At 42.3% G+C, this 24465-nt stretch overlaps 1 protein-coding gene across 1 annotated transcript in view; it reads right to left on the bottom strand.

The window, feature by feature from the left end:
* Positions 1-24465, bottom strand: part of ADCY5 (adenylate cyclase 5) — a 220499-nt gene that overhangs the window by 9826 nt on the left and 186208 nt on the right. The window contains exons 9-15 of the mRNA XM_061370062.1: positions 22553-22575; positions 17678-17822; positions 16419-16516; positions 13597-13684; positions 7419-7535; positions 5233-5397; positions 2979-3154 (exon numbers count right to left, since the gene is read on the bottom strand). Of these exons, the coding sequence (XP_061226046.1) occupies positions 2979-3154; positions 5233-5397; positions 7419-7535; positions 13597-13684; positions 16419-16516; positions 17678-17822; positions 22553-22575 (812 nt within the window). The remainder of the gene's footprint in view (positions 1-2978; positions 3155-5232; positions 5398-7418; positions 7536-13596; positions 13685-16418; positions 16517-17677; positions 17823-22552; positions 22576-24465) is intronic.

The raw sequence follows: 24465 nt of genomic DNA, 5'->3' as shown, positions 1-24465 counted from the left end.
TAATGGTGTTACATTGGTTGCTCCCCCATGGGACAGACATTTCCAGCAGCAGATGGCTCTTTAATTACTGGAAGGCAACCCAGAGACAAGCTCAGCAAATACACTACTGCTCCTTAAGTGCATGTTTTTAGCAGGAAAGTGATTGATTTTGGGGACAGCTCCCATAGGACAGAGCATCTCCCTTCTTACAGCCACAATGCCAGGGGACAGCCCTCTAAATTACAAATCGCTGGGCAAAGCTCTTTGGGTTTTGCAGGAGCTCAACTTGGAAGATCACATTGGTCCATCACATCATTAAACCCAACTCATTAGTTCTATGTTCTGCATAGAGAAAAGGCAGTATGGTAGCTCTGTGCATCTAGTTATACTTTGTGTGTCACCACGCTGCTGTGTAGCTGCAGTGAAATCTAGCAACTCCCAACGTACTATACGCAGCTTCTCAGTTGCTTGCATATTGGGCTGGTTTGTATACAGAAGTGTGAAGTGACATCTGCATTGCTTCTAATTAGTCAGTGTACCATAATGGCTGCAGAGCAGACAGTAATTACGTAGCTGCAATGGGCACCAAATTAAAGTAGTATGAGGATATGTTGGTTGGTTTGTTTGGGATTTTTTTAATATCAGCTGGACAATAAAGTACAACTTTGAACTATGTCGTACATGCTGAGCTCCCATTTCCCACAACACACAAACGGACTGCCAGACATCGGGACAATAAATAGCTGTCCGTGGAGCTCTCCAGACAAAACAAATTGTCCTGCTTTCAGACGGGATAGGGCTAACTTTCTTCCTAGTAGCTGGTAGTGCTGTGTTTAGGATTTAGTGTGGGAATAATGTCGATAACACACTGATGTTTTTAGTTACCATTTGTTGCTATGTAACATAGGAAGGCAAGGACTTTTCAGCTTCTTGTGCCTTGCCAGTGAGAAGGCTGGAGGGGCACAAGAAGTTGGGAGGGGACACAGCCAGGACAGCTGACCCCAACTGACCAGAGGGGTATTCCATGCCATATGATGTCATGCTGTGGGGAAACCTGGCTGGGAGGCACTGCTCAGGGACTGGCTGGGCATTGTTTGACGAGCCAGTGAGCAATTGCATTGTGCGTCACTTGTTTTGTGTGTTCTAGTATTACTATTAACACTATCATTATTTTCTTCATTTTCTGCCCCATTACACTGTCTTTACCTTAATCCAGGAGTTTTCTCTCTTTTACTCTCCCTCATCCCACTGGGGCTGGGGGAGTGAGCGAGAAGCTGCGTGGGGCTTAGTTGCTGGTTGGGGTTAAATCATGACACAAATGTAATTTGTGAGAGATAATATAGTAACACAGAAAGCTATTTCTGGGAAAACATGCTAACCTTCTGCACTTTATTACTGACATTTGGATTGTGCAGTGACGTAAATTATACTTCTAAGTGCTGTAATTTCGCTTAGTGCCTCACTTACAAGAATGAAATGATATTTGGGATATAAAATGCTTTTATTTCACTAATTGTGTTAGAAAATGCTAAATAGCTTCTGCTCTTGGAATACATAACATCTACAAATAAAAGTAAGGAAACCTCATTCTCCTCATACCTCCTCAGGAAGCTCTGTGGGGTTTCCTATGTAATTTAATTCACTTGAGTTAACAAAATGATTCAGGTGATTACTGCCACACCTCCATTAATTACTAATGGGCACACAGGAATGCTAACATCATGGAATACTTACTAGAAGGACAGAAGTGACCAGGTACATCTGGCTTGAATGTGTCAATGGCCATCAAAAAATTTGAGCAATTATAAAAGCTATTTCATGACATACAAGAGTCCTGGGAAGAAGCATGGGAATCTGCTCAGCCACCCTCCTGTCTAAGATAGGAGCACCCACAGCCATCATCCTTGACAAATTATTTCATCTAAATTGGTGCTTTCTAGATCTCTGATGGTTCTTTGCTGCTCTGGACTCTCCATTATTGTGAACTGCCTTCTTGCTCAACTGGAAAACGTATTCCAGGTTAGACCTTCCCACTCCCAAGTAAAACAATGGCCTACTTGTCCCTTACCAGCAGCTCTCCTTATTATATATCTTAGCACTATGTTCATCTTTAGACAACACCATGATTCTACTGACTCATGTTCAAGTACAATTGTTACCTACAAGAGGAAATCATCAAAACAAGTACTTAGCACAACAATGCAACTCCCAGTGAGAAATGAAACTTGTGGAAGAGGGTGGGTTTGTGGATGTGCCAACTTTCCCTCCCTGGCGTGACCTTCAGGAGTGGGGTAATCGTGTCAGTGGAAGAAGGTTGCCAGCATGATTAATGTGTGATCTGGTGATGACAAACTACCTTTTGTAAGTAAAAGGGCAACTGTCAACTCCCGGTTAGCCCAGGCCCTTCTGTTGGGAATTGTGCTGAGACCAGCTATGATACTGACTTTTCAAATGTGGACATGGGTCCAACAGCAAGTGTCAGGTGATCACTAGCCAAGCAACAAACACGACCATTCTACCACCCCATCTGGTTTGCTATACCAGATGTCTGAACATCTCAGTGGTTCATTATCACATCCCTGAGCCAGCTCAGGTTTGCTAGAGGTTTGTTGGGTTTTGCCTTTTTCTTTTTTTTTTTTTTTTAATTTTATGAGAAATGTTGTTTCTATATTGGGAGTGTAATAGCAGGAGAATGACTAACAGCTCCCCATTTCTGGAATAAAAAGGAATACAGATCCACTTGGATGCCAGTTATATTTTCTTGTTAGTAGATAGCTCATTAGTAGAGTTCCACATTAAAGAGACCTTAAAGGGAATGGTGTTTTGCCACTCTTCAGAGGTGGAGAGCAGCACAAAGACTTCAGTTTACAGCCATGCCTTCTCTGGTATCACGCACTTCCCATTCTTGCACCACTGCCTCAGCATTCCTATCCATCTAATGGCACACTGAAATCATTGGGTGAAAGAAATGATGTAAAGATTTTGGAAGCAGCACTTACTAGGTGTTAGCTGTAACCAGGAGATCTGCATTGTCAAAAAGGTTGACCCCTGGCACTTCCACAATGAGAACATATATAAATTCAATGATTAACATAAGGATCAGTTTTCCAATACAGCTGATCTGAAGGAACACAGAGCAGGCCAGGAGACTCAATAAGACACTGTAGGTAAAGTACTGCATAAAGACAAAAAGGGAAAAAAAACAAACAGAAGAGAGATGAATGTCAACAGGATAAATCAAACTGAAAACAAAGGAAACTAAACAGAGGGATAGAAAGGGATTGGGATTTACGTAGTTGAGCTGACTGAACATGTAAACCCGGAGCTGCCTGGGGAATTCTCCCACATTACAAAAGATTTAAGTGTTAAAACTGAACTGATGGAGAGGAAGACTTGCATTCTTCATGAGGTGTTATCTGCTTAAGAGGCATAGGGTTCACAATGTATACCCAATGGTGTGATATAGGTTTGTCCTTGACATAGATACTGAATTAGCAGAAAGCATCATCTAGTGATGCTGGAATAATTTGTCCAATTCTAGACCTGAATTCAAATATCTGCACAATATACATGACTATGGGCATCAGCAACTCACACCACCAGGACAGATACCCGCCTGAGGCCAATTGGAAAGTACTGACCCTGCTGGTCGGCAGGACATAAGCTGGACAAACTTCTACCAATGCCCAACACCACAACTGTTTTTCTGCCAGCAGGTGCACATGTGGCAGTGGAGCTGTGGCAGCAGCTTCTGCCAATCTGAGAGCTGCATGCTTAGCTTGACAGTGCTTTCAAATGAGACTGCATGTGCCATTTATGGCTCCTGCGAAACCTAGCATGGATGCAAAATGAGCAGAGGCATGTTATTCAGCTCATCACCTTCCTGCTGTCAAATCTGTGATGATTTAAGCTTCTACTCTGTCTGGACAGACCTATTTCTGGCAAAAAAAGCAGGTGCCTGAGGCAATCCATCCTTTCACTTAAATGCAAGTCCCAGCTGAAGTAGAAATACGATTATGTTCTGAGCTCATTTATTAATAGTTCATCGCAGATATATTAAACCAGAGAAAATAACTTGTGCAGTTTGTAACTTGATTCTTCAGTTTCTAGAAAATGAGTGGATGTTCCCTGTGGCTGAGGGGTAGCATCCCACCATTTGGGAACAACAGACAATGCCTGTACCAGGTCCAATATCTACCCTGCAGAGTGCAAGGGAGGGACTTCCCACTTAACCCACTGACCAGCAGGACGTGGTTCAAGGCTGCCATAGCACCCTCATCGTGCAGAATGGTTGTTCCTTATTGCTTAAAATCCCTCCGCCCTGAACCAGCATTCCTGACAATCTTGTGATGGGCATAGACTGTTTCTAGTTCTCTATTGTTCCAGTTTTTGGTCCTGGGTGTTTCTGCAGACATACTTTGTCTTTGCAGTATTGAAAGTCAAAGTAATGGTGTTCTCAGAAACCTCACTGAATCAGATAGGGATCATATTCCTGTTAGGCTAAATGGAAATGGGTTCAGTGGGATACCAGGACTTCCAGCAGCACCTTCAACGTCTGGATAACAGATCAGCCATAAATCTGTCAGGTCCCCATAAACCCAGATGACCTTGACATAAGTTCTGCTTCCAATCTAGACGGGCTTTTTAGCTTTTCAGCTTCCAGTAGACAACACATAGCGTCTACTCAGAGAAATGTCTTGAATAGCTATGTAACAACTTGTTTTTATGAACAATTTGCTCTGAAGAGGCAAGATTTGTATTTGTGAATTGAAGCAGACCACTATCAGGGCTGCTAACCTGCCTGACAACAGAACCTACTATACTCATAGAAAAAACAAGTGAAGTTTTTAATCAGGATGTAAAACAATGGAGGGAAGGGTTAAATCTATGACTAGACACTGGTTTTTAGTGAAGTGATTTTCAAGTAACACTAAGCACCCACAAACTCCTTTGAAATGACTTGCAGCTCTGCATGCCATTAAGGACTTCATGGAGAAAGGCTATTTCTCCTGCTGCAGGCAGGATCCAGCAATTATAAAGCCTACTGATTATTCAGCCCTGAAGGAACTTAAACATTAATGTGGTCTCATGATAATAACTTCAGACACTTAAGTTTGTGTGCAGTAGCCTGTGTTGTTCTATAACATCAGTCAGGAGCAACCTTGCTTTCCTCTGACTCACTGAGATTTGTCACACAGGTTTTATAGCCCCTTCTCATATCAAGCTCTACAATTCATCTTTTTCAAGCCATACCTCTGGAAAGTTGCAGTTGGGCAAAGGACTGTCACAGAATCCCTGCAAGGTGCCCAGGCTGTAATTGGAGGTCAGGTTGCTGATAAGGCATATGTCCACCTGGTCTGGAGTGATGTTGTATTCTGCAGCCATGCAGCTGGCAAGATCCACAGTACTACACATGAACTGAAGAAAAAGATTGTATTAAACTCAAAGGCACAGACAAAGAGAAGAAAACAAAATAGTTCACATCAACTTAAAAGCCCCTTGGAAAACAGCTGCAGCACAGTGCAAAATATGCAAAATTTAATCACCAGCTTCTGTTTTACTGCATGTGCAATGGCAATGGATTTATACACCAGAATATTAATTAATGAAATCCAGGCAGTGCACTCTAGAAAGTTAGTTTTGAGCTCAACTTCACGTACAACTTCACAGGGAGAGGTGCTGTAGGTATACATGTAAGTATATCTTTCTGTGTGTGATAGGGTCCTGGAGTTGCTGTTTCTGATAATGGGAATTTCTGAGCTGATAACTTTCCCCTGCCATCACTGAAGTTTCTGCTGTGGGTCCTTCTATGGGGAAGACTTTAGCAGCAAGGCTGGAAGGCTGATGTGCTGTGTTATGCTGAGGAAGCAGCAGAGGCCCATTCTGATCTCCTCCACATGCTGCTCCATTTGTCCATTCTGCTAATTTTTACACTAAGTAGTTCATGACTGCAAAGAATCATACATTATGCAGAAAAACAAAGCTCTAATTTCTGCATGGTGCTCAGCAACCCACACCAGCTCTTTGCAGGTGACTATGGGCGAAGGTGATGGGGTGTCAATGCCACTGAGCTAGTTCCTCACATTCAAGTACTTCGTTGTTTCCTAAGTCTTTACTATGTGTACAAGTGAGCTGAGGCAAGAGCAAGTTGCAGTCTGATTTGGAGTATTGTGTGCAGTTCTGGTGTCCTCAACATAAAAAAGACATGGAACTGTTGGAACAAGTCCAGAGGAGGGCCACGAGGATGATCAGGGGACTGGAGCACCTCCTGTATGAAGATAGGCTGAGAAAGTTGGGGCTGTTCAGCCTGGAGAAGAGAAGGCTGCGTGGAGACCTCATAGCAGCCTTCCAGTATCTGAAGGGGGCCTATAGGGATGCTGGGGATGGACTCTTCATTAGGGACTGTAGTGACAGGATAAGGGGTAATGGATTAAAACTTAAACAGGGGAAGTTTGGATATAAGGAAGAAGTTCTTTACTGTAAGTGTGGTGAGGCACTGGAATGGGTTGCCAAGGGAGGTTGTGAATGCTCCATCCCTGGCAGTGTTCAAGGCCAGGTTGGACGAAACCTTGAGTGACATGGTTTAGTTGAGGTGTCCCTGCCCATGGCAGGAGGGTTGGAATTAGATGATCTTAAGGTCCTTTCCAACCCTAACTATTCTATCATTCTATGACTTTCAGATGTTTGGGCCTCTCCATGCTAGTGCAAGTCAGTGCTGCCTCAGCTGAGGCCGTAGCTGAGGAGCAGGCCATGTGAAGTCTTTGTAGTTACCTCCAAGCTCAGGGCTTTAACCCCAGGCCCATATCTCTCCCTCTCTGCTTCCAGTAAAAAAATCAAAAAGATGTGTGCAAGGCAGAGAATATTGGTTTCTTTAAAAGACATTCCACCTTCAAGCCATTGGTACAAGTCAGAAACCAGCAGCTGCAGGGTTTTAGAGAACAGCCCATCTCTCTCCAAGTCTGAAATCAGCAGCAGTGTTTGAATGCAAAGTCCTGAAAGTCCAACTCAAAGCAAAGTCTTAACAGTCCCTGTTAGGTGTTTACTATGCTCAGAGCAGGACACAGCACTGCGCAGAAGGCTGGCACAAAGCCCGTGCAACACTAAAGTGCCACTCAATATCGTGGGTGTTAAATGACACATCAGCCTCATGCTGGCCCTTCATGCAGGGGTACACTCCAGGTTTGGCTTATGTACTCAGAGCAGAAGGATTTAAAAAAACCAATATGGGCACAAGTTGGTGCTAGGTGTATAATAAGCTATAGGGATGTGGCTTTTGGGCTCCGATTTCTGTTCTATGCCCAAAAAGCAAAAGGCAACTGATCTCAGATGCTGTAAGCATTAGGCAGGATTACATTAAACCCAGGGGTTGTAATAAGTAACCATGCTGCTGAGCATCAATAAGAAAACCATGCAGAACCAAACAGAAATAATGCACATACCATGTTGACAAAGGCAGATAGGAAAACCAGGATAATGGCAAAGACTCCAACTAAGGTACTATTGGTCCTGGACTGTACAATTTTCTTAGAAAGAGTCTGGAGAGGAGCTGGGAAAAGCTGCATGTGAGGAAAAAAAAAAAACAACGACTAAATACACGTGAAGAATCATTGCTTGTTTTGTAGATTGCAACCTGCATTTGAGCTGCCCACATCCTTCAGCGCAGTGTCTGAGTGGATGCTGCACAGGAGTTGGAAAATGTTGATGGTGGATGGCAGCTCCGGGACAAGGGTGAGCAGGAACATGACCACCTCATGGCAGCAGGCCCAGCTGGCTCACCAAGTCTGCTCAGTCCTTCCTAATGGGAATGATGGCTCCTGAGCCAAGATAGCATGTCTCGCAGGGCTGTGCTCATCCTGTCGTGAGAAGCAAACCACAAGCCATCTGCAACTGAAACAGCCAGGAGCCAGAGCCTGTGAATTTCTGGATTGAAAATTAAAAAAAGCAGCAATGAACAAATCCATGTCATATCCTTTTGATCACAGGAGCATATCATAGCACTTTCTGGTGCCATCGCAGAAGCAGGCTGCTAAAAAGCCAGGCTAGTCCTGTGATCTGTCAGACCCTCAGTAAAGGCGCTGGAGAAACCAGCTGGCCTTGTCTGGTCTATGGCATTCAGCACCACAGACACATGAGACTAAAAATAACCGCTGGTAAGGACAATCACTGAGCTCCCTAGACAGACGGTCCCAGTGATTCACTACTACCAGAGCTGGTAGCCTTCTAATTGCTTTCTGACTGCAGGCCATCAGTGTGCTTTGCTTTAGGTGCTGCATTGTATTCTGGGTAGAAACAGCCTCTGTGTTAAAGCAGAGACTAATCAGGCACCCCTTGTGGCAAGGGTCACCCCTCAGCACCACATGAGGCCTCTTTCCATTGCATTAGCTACAAGAGAAGTCCAGAAGACAATGAAACCATCGCTTTCCCTTCACACGTCACCGCTGCTCCAGCACAAGCTCAGGGCTGAAGCAACAGGGGATGGAGGCCAGGCAGCTGCTGCGCACCGACCCATTCTCTCTGGAGAGCATTGGTCCCAGGGTGCCCCTCCTGTCCACACCATCATGCCGGGGCAGGGGGGCTCTGTTGAACACTGACAAAGTGTTTTTCAGAACCCAACTCCCCTTTCCCTCCCACCATGTTGCACGAATAACTAAGCCACTAGAGGGTATTTTTAGACACAAAGAAGCTAGCAGTGCAGCGGCACGGCACTGCAATTTAACTATGACTAATGTTGCTATTAAAAGTCTTGCTTTTCCCTTTTATCCTTCACTCTTACATCTTCAGAGATGCAACATTTTGTCAGTGCCTAGCTTCCCACACAGCAGTCCTACAATGTAATTACAAAGTGTTTGAGCGGCCAAAGCACTGATTAGCTGGTGACTTTTATAAAAGGGAGAGAGAGGTTGTGGCAAGAGTTTTTAAAGAGCTGCTTTCACCTGCTACCAGAACACACACACAAACCAGCTCACTCCAGGCAATAGGAGAGGGCAAGGCTCTGTGGGGCATGCGAGGAAAGGAGAAATGCATGGCTTATTTGTGCTGAGGATTGATTGAAATTCAGTGAAAACCCATGCTATCCTTCAGGCTCATGCAGCCACTGTAAAACAAATCAAAACACCCCTCTCAGAAACAAACCTTGATAATGCAGAAATCCTCTGTTGATGAGCCATTAACCAAGCTATCTCCTTGCCCTACCATGTCCAGGTACATCCACACAGACATCAGCTAGCAAATCCCTGCCAGCAGAGGGATGTGGGAAATGCCACTGGGCTTTCTTTCGCCCTAACCTTTACAGGATTTGGAGGGAGAAGGAAGACTTGTATTGCATTTAGTTTTCTCACTAGATTAAAAGCATGACAAGTTTTCCTGCCACCCATTTGTTTAAGCCTGAAAGCCAAGCTCCACAACAGTATTCATGGACCTAACCTCCTTTTGTAATCTCTGGAAAATCAGGTACCTACATAAAACTTGGGAGTGCTTAGTTGTGGATCTTGGCTCAAGCCCCTCCTGCCAGTGATCCCAAAAAAGCCTGACTTTGCATCAAGCAAAGCCATCAGTGAAAGACACTTTAATTCTAACGAAAACAGGTTTTCTTTGCATTAATCTAGGTTCTCATTACTTTGCAAACTAGGGAAAATTTTAGGTCAGTAAACAAGTACAGCCGTAGAAAGTCCTGAAGAGGAAACAAATGCCAAAAACCATAGGAGGTCAGGTTCACAATAGATTGTACAATGGCACAGCCATGATGCTCATCTGAGGAACCTCTGCCTTGTGAATGACATTCACGGAGGCTCTGTAACATAAGTAATGCTCTCACCATAGGACAGTGGCAGATAGGAGCCAGGAATACTTGCAGCTTGGAGGACTTTGATGCTTGAAATTGGGAGCCTGTCTCAGCTCTGATAATTCAGCTCCACTCTAGCAATTTTCCCTCCATAAAAAAATATCCAGAAGTCAGGGATATAACAAAAAAGAAAGAAAAAGAAAAGCAGACAATTTCCCCTCCTGTTCTCCAATAAAATAAAATCCCATCAGTCCTAGGAAAAGGAGCAGAACACCAGGGCGTTATGGTACAGCGAAAAGCCATGCACTGTTGCTGGTTAGCCCACTGGTTTGTGCTGTCAAACACAATCTACCCCTCTTAATAGAACTAAAATCTTGCCTGAGTGAAGAACTGGACAAGGGAAGGTCTGATGAAATGGCAACTCTAAGCCTGCATATGCACTACTGAGAACAGGAGCCGAAAGAAAGGATGTGATCCATTTGGGCAGCTGAGATTCAATTTTGGATTGCCACACAAGCTTGAGGTCACTCATATAAAGAGAAATAACCACAATAGGGGAAGGGAAATTGGATTGTACAGTCAATTCCAGTTCATTCCACATTGAAATGTGAAAATGCTGCTGGAAGACGTTATCTCTCAGAACAGAGAGACTCTGAAAGCATGCAGGTACTAATGAATATTGAAGAGGAAGGTAGGGCACTGCTGTACAGGTGAAAGTCCTAATTTAAAAAGTGATTCAACAAGTACTAATGTTATACTGAAAATAATGAACAACCTCCAGTGATTTGCATGACAAAAATACAGTAAATAAAACCTCTACTTTGCAATAAGAGCTTATCACAGACAGAAGAGTAATATTTCTCGTTTTTGTCTTCTTACTGTATATTAGGGACATGGAAAATTGCATAGATAATTGCTGTTGTGTTGTGAGATGAAAAAACCTATGAGGTCTTAAAGTTCTGATTTTTCAATTTGTAATAAAAGCCTTTGTATCATTTTGAAGTACATTAAGATGCTTCTGAAGTAAAAGACAACATCTTCAGGCAACTTTATGTTGCGAGCCCATTTATGTAACATTTCAGTGATTTATTAGTCTATTAAAAAAGTACAGTTTCCAGAGGTAATTTTTCCCCTGCTTGAGAAAAAATCCAAACACTTAGGAGCATCTAGATCAGTTTTGAAGAAGGCTAAGAAACAGGTAAGCAAGCTGCACATATGTAGAGCTGCAGAAAAACTTCTCTTCTTCATAAAAATAACTTGAGATTTCTCTCATATGTTCTCTCAGGAACCTGCAAGAGGTTGAATTCCACACAGCAGTGCAGATACCAGAAGTTAAGGATTTTAAGAAGAAACATAAACTTGATAAGTTAGTAGCAAAACAGATGTCTGTCAGTAGAGTACTTGCGAAGGGACCCTGGTTCCCATGACCTTAGATTCTATTGGGAAGGAACACCATCTCACACTGGCCAAGTCTTCATGGAGCATCAAAGTGAAGAATTGGAACTCTTGTTTATTACAGCTGAAGAAACTTGGAAAGCCAAGCTGGCTGCATTGGCAGTTCCAGGATCAACTTCTGGTCCGTGGAGAATTTTATTGTGGAAGATAATAATGACAGCAAAAGAAAATAAAACACGATCAAGCTGCTCAGAAAGAGCCTGCTGGCCACTGTCAAAGCCGGAGATGGAGAGGCCAAAACAGGGAAGGAAAATCTCACATGAAAAAAAGGAAGAAAAAAGAGTCACTTATCATGTAACAGCACAGCAAATGAGCAAAAGTCATGTTTATACTGATATCCTGGGGTGAACACCTGCTTTCAAACTTTGTGTGTAATGAACCACTGGTATGTAAAACACGTGCTTTCCTAGCCCACATCCAAGTGGGAAACAAAACGAACAATGCTGACATCCCTGTGTCTTAAAATATCATCTAAAGGATCTGCAAAAGTGCCTTGCTTGTGCATATGTGTAAAAGTGCTTCCTGGAGCGAAGTGTATACAGAAATAAGGTAACAACCATTAACCACGGGCTGGGTAAACCCATTGCTTAAAAAACTCTGACTTGAAACACCAAAATCTTCAATGACAGAAGTAGGCTGCAGTTACTGGGAGCTGCTGGCATCAAACAGGTAGCTTACAAGAAAGAAGTACCTGTCCCCTAAACAGCCCATCTCATAACTAGATGTTGTCAGCAGAGGCTAATTTGGAACGTCAAAAAAAGGGGTAATCAGAAAGGTACTGGAGCTGCTGTCCGTATGTGGAAGCAACCTAAACCTGTAAAAGGCAGTGGGTGACAAACAGCTATGTGCCTTGAAATCTGTCTGGCTGCAGGCCAGCCAGCTCAAATACTTCAGAGGTCTGGGTCTGCCACAGCGCTTGCCCCAGTGTTTGCTTAGCACCAGCAGAGCTGGTGTGTTGGTGGGACTCTGCACAGCTGGCAGTGCACTGAGATGCTGTTGCTGGTGGCCAAGCAGCATAAACAGGCTCCAGGACAGCTCTTCACCACATTACCAAGACCTTTATGGCTATGATCAAAAGCTTTCACCATTTGCTGTTAATTAACTGCCAATCGCATTAACTGCTGATACCAGTTTACAAACTAATGACACTCAGAAGCATTCTCACATGCAATAGACACACCAAGTACAACCAGGCACCTCTGAGTATCATTTCCCTGCTCAAGGAACTCAAGCCTTCCTATTAGTACTGTTATTTCTGGCTTGTAACTCTCGTTGCTGGTAATCAAGCCAGACCAACGGGATGCTGTGCTTATGAACTAAGCTCCCTCTGAAATTGTCATAAGCCCAAGGGAAGCCCTGTGATTGAGTTGTTCAAATATAACCTCAAGCTTCTTTCACTGGGAACAGTTTGTTACTCTTATTAAAGCTTAATTTTCCAAGCTTCACTTTCAAAACTCAAAAAGACATGAAAGGTGCAAGTCTGTCAAGAGCACCCACATTCAACTGTTGAAAATGGTACAGAAAAGACAATTAAGGTGAAGCAAATCATCTGCCTGACATAATCCATTACCCCACTGTTTCTTCTGCAGGGAACATAATGTTACTGAGGTATTTCATTCCAGGCTCTGAGGAACAAAGTTGTGTTTGGGCTTAGGAGCCTGAATCTGAACATACTCTGCAATCAGACACTGCTAGACTGGAAAGATCCCCGAAACTACAAATACAATCAACTAGCATCAACATTTTAATAGGAATACCTGTGAGTGAAAAAGATGAGCACATCACCTTTCCCAAAGCGCTGACTGCCAGTTTACTGCAGACTGCCAAGAAGAATTAATGTCTTTGGGTTTCACACAATGTATTTCTTTGCCGATCAAAACCAGTTACAATAAAGAGCTCACCGAATGTTGGAAGCTCTGTACACTCATCTGAGAAAGGCTGATAAAATTCTATATATTCATGGCTTTTACTTCCTCCCCAGGACATCTTGCCTCAATGATATTCTGCTTCTGATTATCTGCCTACCCAAACATGCATATGCAGCAGGGGCCAGTACAGAGGCAGCTCCACAGGAAGCTCACATGGAGGAAACGAACGGTCAGTGTTTCATTCCACATTGGAAAATGTGTTCTTATTATATCAATATGAAAGTGCCTGCAGGGGACTTATTAGACATGCAGATCCACAGAATGATTACTTCTCACTGAGCTAAAAAGATGTCAACCCTAACATCTGTTTGCAGTTCATTCTGTCTTATCAAAGGCTTTTTCTGTAACCCTTATCACATAGTGTGGAAAGGATGGATAACAAAACATGCTCTGTTAGTTGAAGAAACACATTGCTGATCGAGTTATCTTAGGCAAAGAAGCCACAGTACTTACCTTTACACAGGAGTAAATGACTGAAACAAACACCACTGTGGTCAGGATCAGGAAACAGGTCAGGTAAAAACCCAGCATAAATGTAGAGCTGAAATCAAGGGGATTATTATTATGATATTTTTTAGTAAATGCACATCACATAGAATAGCTACAGCTCTGCTCTCCAGAACATGACATTTGTACAAGACATGACACACCGTATGGGCTTTCCAATTAGGACAGCAGTAGGAGACGCAAGGTGCCTTGAATACCAACAGATACTCTGTCCTATTTAGAATTACTCACGCAGGCTGCAGAGCAGAGAATACTGCATCTTTTATAGCAATCAACTTCCTGCCGAGCTGACAGCAGAGGGACTGAGAAATATTTAATGTGCTCGAGGAGCTGATAGACCAACTTGTTATGGCAGGTCAGCCACTGGCTGGCTGTGGGCAGGCTATGGGCAGGAGACCCCTGGGAAGCAAAGTGTGATGAATGTTGCAGTGTAGCCAAGTGGGAATAGTCTGAATGGGAATAGCTACCTGTCCTTGCCATGCACAGGAAATGTCTGTGCTGCCCCATCCTCTGTTCTCTGTCTTGCACATGGGATAGGAATAAGCATGGCATAAGGACAGTCAGGGAAAATAGACTTAGCATGGCCAGCTCCTGTTCCTCCTGACTTTGAAGTACGAACAGGATGCCAGGGCCAACTCTGTATTAAGCATTTTCAACTGTTTTGATCATGAAGATACTCAACAACAATTTCCCAGTGACTGGTCTCAGTGTGACAGGACAGGCCCCCTCCCAGGAGTTAGCCTTGTCCATAATTTAAAGGAAGTATTCCTGCAAGATGACATAGAAGCCAATCACACCAAAGCCAGCTGGTCTTGTGTTCTCTCATGACTACTAAGATAATTGTACTTGCTAATTCACTATTTGAGCCTTTGTAATTCATTGAAGCTATTCCTCTTTATCATCATAAATTATCACTGCCATTTTGTCTTTAGGTTCAGATTCGATTTCCACGGTGTGTTTTTCATGAAGCTGTGACGGTGACACGCATTCACCTGTGGTTTCAGTTGCTGCTTTACTGATACCTTCAATAAAAGACCCAAATGATGCAACTGAAATATAATGAAAAACAAACCAAAAGGTGAAGGAAAGTATACCTGACCTGAAGTTAAAACATAGAATTTTATTTACTCTTGAACCAAATCACCTTTCAGATAGGCCAGGCTGTCTAAGGGCACTTCAGAAGTTACCAAAACCCCACCCTTATGGGTGGTGTGGAAAGAGACAGCAGCATGACATTTATACCACACTGCCTTAAGTGATTGACTCCTGCGTAATACAAAGGAGTCAGCCATATGGTTGCCAGAGATCAGAAATCGTCAAGTTGTCATTTAAATGTTAAACTGGGTTTTATACAGACAGCTTAGTGGCTGCTTAGGGAGTTTGATGAGCAACATAAAGGCTGGTAGAGGGCCTCTGCACATGCAAAGTCACAACAGCAGTATCCAGAGATCCAAAGTGTAAGCTCTTGCTAAAACAATTACTCTTAAAGAACATTTTTGGATGTAATTAACAATGCATTAATTGTTGTGACTGATATAGTTTCAACTCTGAGCCTCTTTCAGCTTTGGTTAGTTTCCCAAAGTGGATCTGTCTGTTTACACAGTGCATTTGTACTGGTGTTATTTTGTTGATTCAATCTTTCTGTGAGCAGAAGTGAATGACCTCTTACCTAGGATAGTGAATAACCTCAAACATCAGACTATGAGTTGTTTCTGTGACCTTCTGAATATCTGATCTCAACACTACAAATCAATCTCTATTCTGAAAAGATCTGTGGTGTGAACAGAAGTAGAAAGCAGTTGTAATGGCATAAAATAGTGTTGGAGCTCTCTTTAAACATTCTTTCTCTTCTTGTAATGAAGATGAATTTGGAGCATTTTCAGAGCTTCTGTGATCTTTTTCTCCAGATTTAAAATTACTAACTCTGTATTTATTTCCAGCACAGCAGTGCTTAGTGAATGATGTATTATTGCTACTGAAGCAGAGCACAGGAAATACCAACATGCTTTAATTTTAAGGGATTTTTTATAAACTTTTTGAGAAGAAATACTACATCTGCATAGCTCACTGCTGGAAGAGATCTAGTGGGTTACTTTCTGCCTTTCAAACAAAGGATTTCACTGGAGTGGTCCAAGAGCACTGTGCCCAACAGTCCTGAGGAGCTTACACTACTCTTGCCTGGGGAAAGAAACGATTGCAACCCTTAAACCTGGAGTGAGCTACTCGAAGCTTAGGCATGTGTAGCTTGACTCCCTCTCTACCTTTTTTCTTGCATTGATGCTCTGAGTCCAGAAGAGTGAATGTATGAATGGTTATGCCTCATTTGTTAAGCAGATTCTGAGACCTCAGTACTCTGAACAGCAAGGCTGTGATGGGTTTTACACCTCCCTGTCCCACTGCATACAGATAAGAGAGCAGCCTAGCCTCATGTTGTGGACACCTACTATGCTTTAGTAGGCAATCCTTCCTACTTAGGGATATTCGTTTTCTACAGGCTTATAAATGGGCTGAACTGAATTTCCTAAGATGGAGGTGAATGGTAAGAGAAATCGCACTGGGAAAAGAGAAATCCTCACATACTAGTGAGGAGGTTTTAATCTGCACTAGAAGCAAGTGAAAACAATAAGCACCACGCATCACTTGACCATGAATTATTGAAGGGTTTTTCTCTTCCCCTTGGTGCTCTAAATTCTCAAGAAAAAAACCCCAACAAAGTAGGCCAGAATAGAGGAGAGCAGATGGGAGCAAAGGGATGAAAAGGTACTCACTGTGGCACAATTATGATTTGAACAAAGCAGATGAAGAGGAAGACGAGGGAGGCACAAGCCACGTAGGCTCCAAACCTGTCATCCACCTGCTTGGAGTACTGCAAAAGATGCAAACAGGGTTATGTTAGTGGGAAATTTGTCTGGCTGCTTTTTCTTCACAAAGACTTCTTGCTTGGCTTCTGTTTAGGTCCTTGGAAAGCAGTGCTGGTAAGAAACAGCTAACATTACAAACTCCCCTTCTCCCTGGGCAGGCTATAATGGCTTGCTTGAACAGACCCAAAGACCAGGGAACAAACCCACACAGCTGGGTGGTGAAAGGAGTCACTATGTGCCACTCGCACGAGAGGAACAGAAATGTATTAGCTGCCAACAGCATTCTAGGTCACCACTCTCAGACCTAAACTTCTTCCATGGGAAGTTTCCTCCAGCAGGGATGAATATTGCTAATGAGAAAACCTTGTAGTTGTGCAGACAGCTTGGCTTGTTCTAATGATAGTGCGAGGATGCTGCGGTTTTCACGCAGTTACTGCTTCCAACTACTTGTCAACATATTGGTCACATGGGAGCTGCATCCGATTCCCAAAGATGCTTTATTTAGCCTGAAGCATGGTTCTCAGTACAGATGGTCTCAATGTTTGAACCACAAAATAAAAGGTGATTAGAACAGGTGAACCACTAATTTCCCTAGCAGTTTTCAGCTATAAAATTGAAGGGAAGGAGTGGGGGGAAATTACATGCTTCAGCTTTTATCCAGACACCTTATTGCTTAAAATGGTCTCCCAAAAATGACCAGAGTACAAATTGCACCCTAATGAGCCCTAGGAGTACCTGGGGGACAAAGGGCAGGGAAAAGCCCCTCCAGAGGTGATTTGGAGCTCAGTAAGCTGAAGCAGGTTTCTCCAGTTATTTGAGGGAAATAAGGGGTGACTGCAATCTCAATTTCAGATGCCTCAAAGTCAGAGAAACAAATCTGGTTTATTCTGGATTCTCTTTACAGCTCATCACTGCATATTCATGTGCATCTGACAGAAATGGCTTGGGTTTCCTGACCAGTGCTTCCTTCCAATGACTTTGACTTTCTAGGGACATTTACGTCAAGGTTCCCTTGAAGATGCATAGATTTTCTAAGACCACAAGCCCATCTCCAACACTTAAAACCTAGCTTTACCTATAGATATATAATCACGACCTTACGCAGGAGAACAAAAACTCGTAACAAGACTGAGTGATGCACTGCAATGAGTTTTAGACAACATTACCTTTTTCTCCAAGTCAGGCTCCCTGAATGTTAAGAGGAACTTGCGCACATGCTCAGAGCGTAACCGATCAATACTTCTGGCATCAATGGCACGGCCCAGAAACTCATCCACTTCATCTTCTGGGTTCATACTTTCCTGCGTATTCCTGAAGATGTCACAAAAAGGGAGCATAAGAGGACAAGATAATTTCCCCCTCTTCACCATATGTTATCATTTCACTGTATAACAAGCTGGATGTTAGTGGCATTTTGCTCATGACAGCTTCAAGTTAGAAAACAGATTATGAGCTAAGGGGAAAACTATCTGCTCTACAGCTCATTGCCAGTCCTGAGACCAGTAGTGAAAAGGATTTGATTTACTTGCCCTTCTTCTGTACTACATCCTTTTTCTTTCCTTGTGGTCTCTTTGCTGTCCATGCTCTAAAACCATAGTCTCCTTCTATGAGTCCTCTAACTTATTCTTCTCCACACCTGCTCTGCTGTTATAGCCGTTAGTACCTGGACTGGCAAAATGATTTACGCAACCAGTCATATTTCTTGCTTCCCAATAGCATTTCCTGTGAAAATTTCTGAACTTGAGCAACGACCCATTTTTGAGAAAAAAATCTTACAGAACAAACCTCTAGGAAAAAAATGTGGCCTGACTCCCCACTGCCTCCCTTTCATGCAGTTATGTATGAGTATAAGGCATAAACCAGGCAAAAATTTCTGTTTACAAGATATTTATATTTACTTAACTCAAGGAAAGGTTGAAAAAGGTAGCAAAATAAAAAAAAAAAAAAAACACCAAAAACCAAATTAGATTCTGCTTTCTAAAACTGTGGAACAAGATTTCTATACTGCTTAACAGCTTTAGTATCAGTGTGTTTCTGATGCTCAGCTACAGCTTCAGGAAAATGAGGCTCATTTTCAAAAACTGTTGAAAAAAATGACACTGAAAACTTAATCACCCTGAGGTATTTTGCACTGAGGATGAGGAAACCTGAAGCACCTCCCCAGACTCTTTAGCTGTTTTAAAATCTAACAGGGTTTTTGTGACTTGATGCTGTTACTTTAATGGCCTGCCTTACAACTAGCTATAGGCAGAAATTAAAAGCTAATCTTGAAGTGCTGTTTTTCTGCTTTGCTTGCATGATTGCCAAGGTTATCCACAGGATATGCCAATAGTTATCCACTGGAATACAGCCCTCACTTGCGGCATATGCCAGTGAATAACTATTTCTATGCGCTAACCTCATGACGGCAGAGCAACATATGGCTCATGCTCTGTGGCCTTCACCTTAGGCACTCTGGTGAAAAAATCCCAAGGTCTGACAAGCAGGATGAAAAGCTACACTGCTTTAGTTTCTTGGTTTTATCTGTACTGCGTAACAGTGCATAATGCACACTGTCTTGCAGCCAGCGGGCCCTTACAAGTATGACTGTGCTGCAAGCAGAGATTGCTCAATACAGCTTACAAACCAGAATGTGACTCTGAAAAGTTAAAGGTCCATTTCCAAAAGAAAGGCTCTTCCAAAGCTTTCTGCAAAACTGCACCAGATTTTGAGGAGCCCTCTGTACCCCAAAGCTACCGTGCACCTCTTGCCAAAGGAAAAATAAATCAGGTCCATCTACGCATTTCCATTCCACCTCCCTTTGTCCCAGTGAGCTGAATGTGTCTATATCTCAACTGGGTCATGATGACACAACAGCAGTATCTATTTAGTGACCCTATGGCAATGGCAAACCTAGTTTGTCTCAAGTTCTTATCTCTATTTTAGCCAATCTTAATATTTCAGTGGGGTTGGACAAAAGATTTTTTTATTTTGGGGCTCTAGAATTATTTAATTTCTTCAACTTCAGTATTTCACTTTGAAATTGAAAGTGGTTTTGTCCCAAAAAGGACAGGACATTCAATTTAGTTCTAGATAATTCCTTAGAGGAAGCACATCTGCTTGAGCATTCAAGATGCTGCTGCTTATTTTCATTCAGTCCTCATAATGTTTTCTGGACTCATAAAAATGAGCAAGGAAATCATTAGGCTTCCTATTTACAGAATGTCTTCCAAGATCCTGTGAGTTATTTTCACATTTGGGTCATTCACATTTAGTCATTACATACCATGTACGAGAGATGCAATATGTTTTCCCGTAGAAGTGAAGGAAGAGTTGGCCTAGCATCTTGGTGAACCTCAGTTAAATTCCAAGTTCCAGTCTAAAAGTGTCACCCAGGAAGACAGAGAGGAGACTGCCTGCTCAGGCTTTGGCCTTGGATGTCTCCAGTTTTATAATAGGTCATTATACTGCTAAGGGTATCTCTAATACTACAACAACTTCTGTGATTGCAGATTATGTAGAAATACCCCTGCAGGTTTTAAATTGCTTTGCTGGGTATTTGCAGTGAGGCGTCCACCTTCACGTAGACTGCACGAAAGCTTAGTCACCTTGCATATACATAGCTGCTCAGGTGACTTTTGCAGTCAGCTGTACCCAATCTGAAGTACTGTAGTAATTTATTTTTGTAATTTGTCAGTTTAGGTACATTTGCATAAGTATGATTTTAAATTGAAATACAAAATTTCCCCCTGCCTGTAAGTCAGAGCAAGGATTTCAGGACACCCTGAAATTCCAAAAACACCTCTTAAAAGCACTGCTGAGATTTCTCCAAATGCAGCCACACAAGACTGTTGTAAGGGACAGGAACATCGTGAAGAAAGCTTGGAGCAACTTTAGCACTCTGCATGCAAATGTGAAATCTAGCAGCTAACCCAGCGATGCTGGCTTCAGAGTAATCCAAAAATGTTCTGCTGATTTAATTACTTTCTACAAATGAAGAGTGTGACCACTGCCAAAACTACATGTATGCCATAATTTTAAACACTTCGTGCCTAGATTCGATAGCTAAATTTGCATTTAGGCACCTAAGTGTCAGGTCTTCTTTCCAGATGTGTGTGGTGCCTACGTCTTCCTTTGAAAGGAGTATTGATGCTCAGTGTTTCTGGATGTGAAGGCACTGGGTTGAGCACTTGACATGATTTAGGTATCTGATTTTAAGCAATATCAACATGAACATTTTCTGCCAGAGACATCGTGTTTTTTTTTTTTTTGCCAAATCTTTGTTCTTAAGTTAAACAGATTTCTGGATCAAGGGAAGCTGAGGCAAGTAGCAGCTTCTTTTGGTGCTGAACAGATATCCAAAAATTCTGCAAGCTGTATAATAAGATAGCATCACACTGAATCAGCACTGTAAATACACAGCTTTTAGCTATTGGCCTTAACAGCTCAAACTGCAGGACAAAGAAGAGACAATTAAACTTACACAGGGGAAGTTTAGATTGGATATAAGGAAGTTCTTCACTGTGAGGGTGGTGAGGCAGTGGAACAGGTTGCCCAGGGAAACTTTGAATGCTCCATCCTTGGCAGTGTTCAAGGCCAGGATGGACAGAGCCTTGGGTGACATGGTTTAGTATGAGGTGCCCTTGCTCATTGAAGGGGGGTTGGAACTGGATGACCTTCTATGATTCTATGATTACAGTCCTTGGAGCAACAGTGGAGATGCAGTCCCTTGACAGCTGGGTAACTGTTATGGACCAGTACTAAGGCAGTTGAAATTATGTTTTCTTCTTATGGACCAGTACTAAGGCAGTTGAAATTATGTTTTCTTCCACGAACTATGAGGAGGGATGCTGTTTCATGAGGGATACCCACAATTTATGTATTTCTAAGAATTATTTTGTTGTAATCTGTTAGCTCTCTTCTGTTCAAAGTATAACTATCATCAACTGAGTTCCCAGCAGCCATGGATGCAACAGGAAACCCTGGTGATTCTCCCTAGACACCTTGCTCTTCACGAGAAACATCCCAGGATGCACAGAGCTAAATGTTAACAAAGTGGTGTTTGCATTAAAGGGCAGGGGAAGAAGAGAAGGAGTCTTAATATTGCCATGTTCAAACTTATCATTTCCCTTTACTTTCAGGGAGTTGTTCTCAATGCTCAATCACCGTAATGTGGATTTTCCCAAAGCTGGATACTTAGGGTTCACAGAAGCATTTAGCTGTCCCAGCTCACAAAAGTCCACTTTGTCCTGACCAACAGCCCGAGAAAGTAGCTGGTAAGAAGCAACAGCAACATAGTTTACGTATCAGTCTCCTCTACTATCACCTATCTTGTTCTAAGCAAGCTTACAATTAATGCCATTCAGTAAGGCTGAATGTGAAATTATTCTAAACACCTTCAGTACAGGAAACGTTTTTGCTGTTTCCAGCAGTAGAAGTTAAAAAGTGAACACAGTTTGGGCTTTTCCTCCAAAAGCAATTTTTCAAAATATCACTCTTGTTAAATTGTTATTTTAGACATTTTTTAAAGGGCTATATAAAAAAAAAAGAAAATGCTACTTTAATGTGGCTGCATTTTAGAGCATGAAAGTTTGAACTGACATTTTCAAATAAGCTGTAATTTCTGAGTTCATTTTTATATATAGAAATAAGCAATATGTAACAATGATTAATATAAAATACATACAAATAAACTCAGAAACTCTATCTATTTGAATACATACTTATCAGAGATGTTCAAATCTTAGACATACTTTACAGGAAGATTTTGTTCTTGGGATATTTTCAAAGCAGCAAATAGCAAAGAATACTGGGGGCAAGGGGAAGAGCAGCAAAAGTAAGTTAATTACAAAAGCTAAATACAAGTGTTGAGGACAGTGGCAGTTCTGAGCACAAATCACTCAATCCCGTGCCCTCAACTGGCTGTTCCTCCTGAAGAAACCTCTAGGGAGTCCAGGCATTATTCTTGGCTGCTGGGCATTAATTTTTGTCTTTTTTTGATATGAGAAAAAAACCCCAAATGTGCAAGCATAACAGTGTATGACAGAAGTAAATTTGCTTACTTGTCCTTGGGGTCCTCAAAGCCCTGAAAGAAAGGAGAAGGACACAAGGGTTAGGAAACAGGCTGACCTTGAGAACACAAGTATCCTGAGAACGGCATTTCACAGAGGACTTTTCAGGGCACTCGTCTGTTAGGTGTGGATGCATAGCCTTATCCACCCACAGCAATGCTTTGTGCTGCCATGTCATCAGGCAGATGGAGCAGCTTCAGAAAAACACGTGCTTTCAGATATAAATTTGTCAAAGTGAAGATAAGGGAAATGGTTCAGCTGACTGCTGGCACACTGTATTTCAGGTGTCTTCTTTCTTGCAGTCTTCATTACAAATGATACAGTAGAAATTATGCTGATATAACCGAGGTTGTATTTTACTTGCAGTGAAACTCGGAATGATTACAGAGGTCACTTATTTTAGTCCCCAAGGTTGCACTTCTATGCCAGAACCTGGCTAAGGAAGCTGGATGCATTTTGGTTTTCATCTTTTCAGGTGGAACCTCAAGGGGTCTCCTTTCTCCCTTCACTGCATGCACACACGAAACATGTTTCCTTGAGTAAGATTTCAGAAATTATTTATAATATTTGTAATACCCAAATGTTCACAGTCCCTTCAGGGCCATTGAACTGAGTAAGTCTGTGTATCTATGGGTCATCCGTAGTTTAAGTGGCTAGAAGGCCTCAGAGAAAAATACATACAGAGGCACATTTTATATGTTCAGCATTAACATACCTACTAGACCAAACTGCATCAAAACGGCCATTTGGCGTGGGCTGAGACAAAATCTGCTCTCTGACACCTTGGCTTAAATTTAACTGTCAGAAAAGTTGTATGTTTGACAAGTAGGGTCAAATACTCAAGCATGGAGTTTGTACCCTGTATTACAAAACATAAAACAAAAGTAGCCGGGAGATAGGAAGAGTTCCTTTTGTTTTTCTCCCAGGGACCTCAATCCAAAACTGCTCAGAGCAGTTTGAGGATATTCCAGCTGCTGGATCTGCAGCTGCTACCAGGCTGGGGGCAGCAAACTGAGATCTATCCTGATTGTAAGAGAGCAAAAATCTTTGGGCAAATGTCTTCTACAGCTGCACTGTCCAACGCCACCAGAAACATGAATATTGACCAAATACTAAACAAGAACAGATTTTCCCCTTGCAACTAGTTAGCAATGTTGGTAATACGATGAGAAGCAGAGGTAAAGCCAACAAAGTCTCCCTGAACAGCATCAGCTTTGCAAGAGGGAAAAAGCGGGTTTTGTTACTCAGGCCAAGAGCCAGGACTGTGACTCACTGACAGAGCAACTTCCATTCTTACATACTCTGTTTCAGACTAAAACCACAGTTCTAAATAGAAATTGCACATCCAACTTTACCCACCAGAAATAAAGATAAAGGAAATCTCTCAGTCCCATGTAACAACCACCAGCAGATCCAGTGGGAAGAAGGAAATGGAATGTTGATTTCAAAGTTAGCATTCTCAGTTATCCAAGCCAAGAAACCCCATGTACTTTTTGATTTCACATTAAGGGGTGATGAAGCAATCATTCAACTTTTGTTGTGTGGCTTTGCGTTTTAGTGTTTTAGTTTTTTTTTTTTTACTCTTAGTCATTTTACAGTTGTCAGGAATATCTGATTGATTTATTTATTTATCCTCTAAGCAATCCTACAACACAGTGCCAAAACTGAGAGCTCACTGATTAATCATGGAGGCAAAATTCTCACTAATCTGTCTGGTGTCATAGTCAGGCTGAGAAAAAAAGATAGCCAGCTGAACATAAATAGGTACCAGCCAAAAAATAAGGGGAAGGAATGGATGAGAAAAGAGCCAGTACTTGCTTATTAGACATCAAGTTCACATTTTCAAGCATAGCCACATGGGAACTGGATGACTGACTGCAGAGGGAAAATTCCCTAAAATAGTC

The sequence above is a fragment of the Neopsephotus bourkii genome, unplaced genomic scaffold (genome assembly GCF_033783945.1).
Source record: "Neopsephotus bourkii isolate Nb327-2 ecotype Australia unplaced genomic scaffold, CSIRO-AGI_Nbou_v1 NB_1526, whole genome shotgun sequence".
NCBI lineage: Eukaryota > Metazoa > Chordata > Aves > Psittaciformes > Psittacidae > Neopsephotus > Neopsephotus bourkii.
This window is presented reverse-complemented; position numbering and strand designations above follow the sequence as displayed.